Source organism: Pteropus vampyrus, unplaced genomic scaffold, assembly GCF_000151845.1.
Source record: "Pteropus vampyrus isolate Shadow unplaced genomic scaffold, Pvam_2.0 Scaffold55, whole genome shotgun sequence".
Taxonomy (NCBI): domain Eukaryota; kingdom Metazoa; phylum Chordata; class Mammalia; order Chiroptera; family Pteropodidae; genus Pteropus; species Pteropus vampyrus.
This window is the reverse complement of record NW_011888836.1, coordinates 4,935,952-4,941,853: the sequence shown is the minus strand read 5'-3', so window position 1 is coordinate 4,941,853 and position 5,902 is coordinate 4,935,952. Positions and strand designations below refer to the sequence as shown.

Sequence of the window (5,902 nt, the reverse complement as noted above, 5' to 3'; positions counted from 1 at the left end):
AAGAGGATCACAGGAACAGTTTGGAGGTTAAATAGACGTTGATTATTGTTTGATACTTTAATAAATATTTTAAATTAGTTTGCATATTATTTTGCATTTAAAAATAGGCAAAGAGTTATAGCAAATGTGCAAATAAATGAATATTGATGAAAAAATTTTAGTACACAGTGCTGGCAAGAGAGTAAGGAAGCAGATTGAAACACTTTTTTTATATGGAAAGCCTTAGAAACATTATACGCTGCTTGCCCTAGTATCTGTTTGACCTCAGAAAATAATGTTGAATGGTAGCAAGATTTAGAGAAACAAGGGATGTCTTCACTACTTTCATAACAGCAACCTGAATGTTCAATTTGAGGCACAAATTTAATAATTATAGTCTCTCCATCGATTGAACACTGCTGTCATTCAAATGATCTTATAGAATAATATTCTAAAGGGAAAGAGGATCACAACACAAGCAAAAAGAAATCACATGACACAGGCTGCTTTTACTTTTGTTTAAAAATACACCGAGAAAAATCAAAATTTTAACAGTTACAAGAGATGAAATTGTTAGCGATGCTTTATCTACTTCTTTTTGCTTATCTTATTTTTAAATGTTCTTCAATTAACATATATCACTCCTGTAATTTAAAAACTGTTTTCTTTTCCATGTGCAGAGTTGGTGTCTTTCATTCGACACTGCCTGCCAGCACAACCAGGCCTGTGGTAATGGAAAATAAGTAAATTGTAATAAGGCGGCTTGGAAGTTTCTAGGTAGTTAGTTAAATAAAGTTAATTAAAATCCTAATGAAATTTCACCAAGCTTTCACTTAGCTGCTGAAAGGCTGCTATAAATAGACAATGGGCTACACTTTTTCAAAAGGCCTAAACATGGCATAAAATAAATTATGAAAGATTGTTCATGTAAAGGGCCATGTGCCATATTTGTTGTGAGCAAAGGTAACCTGAAACTCCCCCATATCTCATTCTCTAGGTTGGCTTCGCATCTCTGGACGGGATGTATTTGCTCTCCATTACTCAATTTACTCTCCTGAACTTGAAATGGAGTGGAATTTCAATGTAGAGTTACCCATTAGCTTCAGGGCTAAATTTAAACCTTTAATTAAATTAATCCGCTGATCTTAAACACATTGCTTCTCCCTCAGACACCTCTACCGAGGTTTCTTAGATGTCGCAGAGCTTAATCCAGTGTGACGATGGTTCCTTACTGCATTTCTCTATGCACCCAAACTGCATAGGGAAAGCAGTACGCGTTTTCAGATGGCTCTTGCCCCACACCCCTGCGCAGGTCCCTCCTCCTACCTTCCCTAGGGGTGAGGCTAGGGTACAGCATTGAGCGATTCTTCCCAGATCCAGAGCTGCAGCTCTGGGCAGGAGCCCATCTTTTCAGAAGGCATGGTAGGTTGTCAAATGAATGACAGAAATTAACTTGTCTCAGTTTATATAGGAGGAGAAGAGATCATAACCTACGAAAATTTGCAAGGTAACAAGAGGAGAGAGGTGTGAGGCCATCTCAGCCCACCTCAGTCTTCAGAGAAAACAGCACATTTCAGGACCAAAGTAAAAATTTATGTTGATCTTTGCTAAGAAAGAGATCACAAAGCGACAGCACCATCAAATGGGGATGTGTAAATTAGTCTGGCCACACGGAAGATGTTCACGCACCTGGGCTCTTCAGAACCCTGGGGAGTACATTTATCTCAGCGGCTGCATCCTCAGCCTGAGAATAAACGAGACAGAACCTCAATGGTTCGCGACGGCTTTAACGTGCGACAGTTCATGAAAGGGGCTTTTGACCTACCCTCATAACTATTAAGGACTTATTTCTCGGGCCCAACTGCAGTGCAAAGGTCTAGTTAACAAACACGAGGGCAAAATCTACGCGTTGCTCCAAATAACTGTCCTGCAGACCCATAACTCTTCTGGGACCACATCGTCACGCCCTGATTCGAGGGATTCTGCTCGCAACCTCAATTTCCAGGCTGAGCGCGCGGGGGAAACAGGCTCCCTCCCGCCCATGGCTACAGCGCGCCCCGGGAGCCACCAACTCTGCCCGCAGGAAGCTCGGATTACCAGGACCGCCGGGCGGATCCCCCGACCCGCCACCCGCTTGGCTTTCCCTTCCTCCTCTTCCTCCTTCTCCAGCCCCTCGCCTCCTGCCGCCTGCCTCTGCGGCCGCCGCCTGCGGCTTTGTTTTCCTCCCAGGTTTCATTCCCCACACGTGATACTGTGTTATTGCAAAGAGCGCTCCGGAGCGCGAGCGCGGGGCGCGCGCACCTATAAATACGGACACCCGGGCTGGCGACCGGGAACGCGGAGGCAGGGAGGGCCGGGGGCCGAACGACCAGGCGCAACCGGCAGACAGACAGCTAGTCAGCCAGCGAGCCAGCAGGGAAGCGGCCGAGCGCGTGGGCCGCGGCGGCGGGTCCCCCGCCCGAGCACTGAGGGGCGAGCATGGCCCGCCCGCGGGGGGGCTGGGCCGCCGCGCACGCCGCCCGCGCCCCGCGCCCTGCCCAGCCCGGGTCGCCGGCGCTCGCGCCCGCCGCTTAGCACTCGGGCGCCGCTCGCCTGTCCGGGCATCGCGGAAATATCGCCGCAGACGTACACAATGGCGGCGGCCGCCGCCACCCCCAGCACGGCCGCCTGCAGCGGCAGCGGCACCGACGCCGTGGGCACCAGCGGACTGCAGCAGCCGCCGCCGCCTGCGGCCGCCACGCCGGCTCAGCCGCCGCCGCCGGAGCCCCCCAGGAAGCCGCGTATGGACCCGCGGCGCCGCCAGGCTGCTCTCTCCTTCCTCACCAACATATCGCTGGACGGACGGCCGCCGCTGCAGGAGGAGGAGTGGGGACGCAGCGAGGAGAGCGCAGCGGCCAAGCCCGGCGCGGGCAGCGCCTGCGGCTCGAGGACTCGGCTCAGCTTGCTCGCCGCTGCCGAGCGGGGCGGCTGCAACGCGCTCGCCGCGGCGGGCACTGCCGCGGCGGCGTTGGCAGCGGGATCGGGTCCCTGCCTCCTGCCGTCCTCCCCGCTGCCGCCCCTAGCCCCCGGCGGCCACGCGCCCGTTCCCCGCCTCGGGGCGGCCCGGGGGTTCGCGAGCCCCCTGGGCGCGGGCCGGGCGTCGGGGGAGCTGCTGCAGTCACCTCGGCCGGCGCCTCTCGCTGCCTGCGCTCAGCTCCAGCTACCCGACGGGCAGGAGGAATTGGAGGAGGACGATGCCTTTACCAGCGTGCAGGTGCCGGCGGCCGCCTTCCTGGGCTCCGGGACACCCGGGAGTGGGAGCGGCAGTCGGGGCCGCCTCAACTCGTTCACTCAGGGAATCCTGCCCATCGCCTTCTCCAGGCAGACCTCGCAGAACTACTGCTCCCTGGAGCAGCCGGGCCAGGGGGGCAGCACTAGCGCCTTCGAGCAGCTACAGAGGTCGCGGTGAGTATCCCGGACGCGACGCGCGCCTGACCCCACGGCCCTCCTGGCCGGCTCTTTGCTGCGGGAACACGGGTCACTTCCACCTTCCCGCACCCTGAGGGATCTCTGGGCTTCTGGCCCGTGTCCCAAACTACGAGGACACGCGAAAGAGGGAGAGTCCTTAGGAGGTGTTTGTTCACACGCTTGTGCACAGCCCGGCACTCGCAGAGCAGAAGCACCACGGTCATGCGGTGGGTCCGGAATTAGGAGTTGCGGGAGCTCATTATAAAGCAGCACCACACTCTCCCATAGCAAGGAGGAGATCTTGAACTCCAGAAATCCAGCCCCGACCCGGAGTCACGCTCTCCCCACGCCAGGCGAGACTTGGCGCGGCGCAGAGTCAAGCAGTGGGTCCTGCCCGCGTGCGGCTCAGTCGCGCATGTGAACCTGAACTTGTCGCAGACACGCGGTGAATCCCTCGTAAGAAATTCCTTCCGGCGCTCAAGTATTCCTGTGACTCAGAAAAACTTGGCATTTTCCTTTTACTTTCCTAAAAGCATATAAAGTCCTTATGTTATCTTGAATCGGGCTTTGGGGGCGGGGGGCGGGTGGCAGGGGAGAATAAGGGCTTGGGGATTCTTTTTTCCATTCTAAGATGTTTGCTAGAGTTAGTTAAAAGCTGTTACACTTGGTAGCTTAGGTTATCAGCAGGTATTAGGTATCTTAGCAAAAATATGAAGTATTGGACATTTGCTTATTGTTCAGGAAATAGCTGGAGCTTGTCACCATATGTTCAAGGTACAGTTGGAAGTTAGATCTGTGTCAGGCGGTGGGACTGGTGATTGGAAGAGGACCAGAGTAGGGGGGTGGGGAATGCAGACCTATTCCCTGAGAGCTCTGGAATATCCACCTTCCCTTATGTGTTAAGAAGTCCTCCTATGCAGTTACAGCATTGACTCAACCTCCATTCAGTCAATTTAACCTCCTGGAGCCTCAGTTTCTCCTTCTGGAATGGGACCTTGCTAACATTTTGCAGGCCTCAAGATGAGAAGGGATAGTATTTTCTGTTCCACCCTCTCTCCTTAATGCTCATCTGAAAGCTCAGGCTTATTCTGTCCTAAGCAAGAACGTGGCCTATTGGAAAACTTAACTTCCTCCCCCAAGGGACAACTAGGAAAGAACAAGCTGGGCTCATCCAGAAGTTTGCTGAGTCTCCTTCCCAAGTGGGTGAAATCATAACCCTGCTTAGTATGTAGCATAGCGATGTACAGGGGTGTGGAATGGGGGAAGCAGCCTTGTGATTAATATGGATCAGTTAGCAATGCCGGACACAGGTGACAGTCTGGCTCTGGCATTTCTTGTCAGAGCACACATCTCCTCATTAGCGGGTGAGTGCATGGGAGGGAAATCCCTTCCTTTCTGGGTGAGTGATGCGCACTCAGCAGTTTCTGGGCAGCTTAGTATTACCGCTTGACATCACTCACTGGCTCGTGTCTATAGCTTGAACATAAGCACAGCTAGTCCAGAGGGTCATGCCAGAAATTGTAATAAACATGCATATTACTCTAAGTGTGCAAGGCTGACCTGAGCCTAGGTAGATAGATGTGTTCCTGGGCTAAGAGCAGCTGGCGGTCAGATTACCTCACACTTTGTGTCCAAGAATCTCATTTAAAGGGATATGGAGGATCTTCTGTATTAATATTTCTGATCCAAAGAATAGCCAGGATTTAATCTCTGATCCTCTCAGTATGAAGCCCTTAGATGCTTTATTGATCTCTCCCCACAACATACACATTAAGATGAGTTAGTCAATATAAGGTGCTTTCTTACCTGACAATCACATTCATCTTACTACTTTGGAATTTTCCGTAATGGGCAACTTGATAGGCATTTAAAAAAAAAAAATTACAGCTGTCCACAGAAACAGCATTAAATTTGATGTACAGAGAGGAGGTAAATGGGTAAACTTTGATTTAAGAAAGGCCTTGAAGAGCTGGCCACCAGCTGTTGGAGTGGCAATGAACTTGAAATATCTTAGGATGTTTTGTTCCCTGCACTGCACCACTTTCAAGAATTTTGTCAGAGGCATGCCACTTTTATGGTCACTAAAGAGTGCTTTCACTTGCCTAGACAAAGCATGATGTGTAGAGTACAGACTCATTTGAAGAAAACCCAGGGCCAGCTCAAAGAATACCATTTGCTTTCCTGGTGTGCCTCCCTTGAAGAAACCCTGCTAGCCTGGGTGGTTCCATGTACTCCTTCATGGATGTTCTCCTGTCATGTTGTTTTTAAATCAAATTATGCTTTCCTTGGATTTGTTTCTTGTTATTTAAGGAATTCCATAGAACCTTGCTGCTCAAAAGCTTGGGCTCTTGGCTCTTCAGCTTCACTGGAGCTCTTAGAAATGAAAACTCTCCGGTTCCACTCTAGATTACTTGAGTCCTAATCTGTCTTTTAACAGGATCCACAGATGATTCATATATGAATGGAAGTTTGTAAA

General features: G+C 51.2%; 1 protein-coding gene across 1 annotated transcript in view; it reads left to right on the top strand.

Annotated features, from left to right (window-relative positions):
- The first annotated feature begins 2,095 nt into the window (after window positions 1–2,095).
- Window positions 2,096–5,902, top strand: part of CABLES1 (Cdk5 and Abl enzyme substrate 1) — a 119,393-nt gene continuing 115,586 nt past the window's right edge. Inside the window, exon 1 of the mRNA XM_011360490.2 lies at window positions 2,096–3,423. Coding sequence (XP_011358792.1) covers window positions 2,612–3,423 — 812 coding nt within the window. The 5' untranslated portion in view covers window positions 2,096–2,611. The remainder of the gene's footprint in view (window positions 3,424–5,902) is intronic.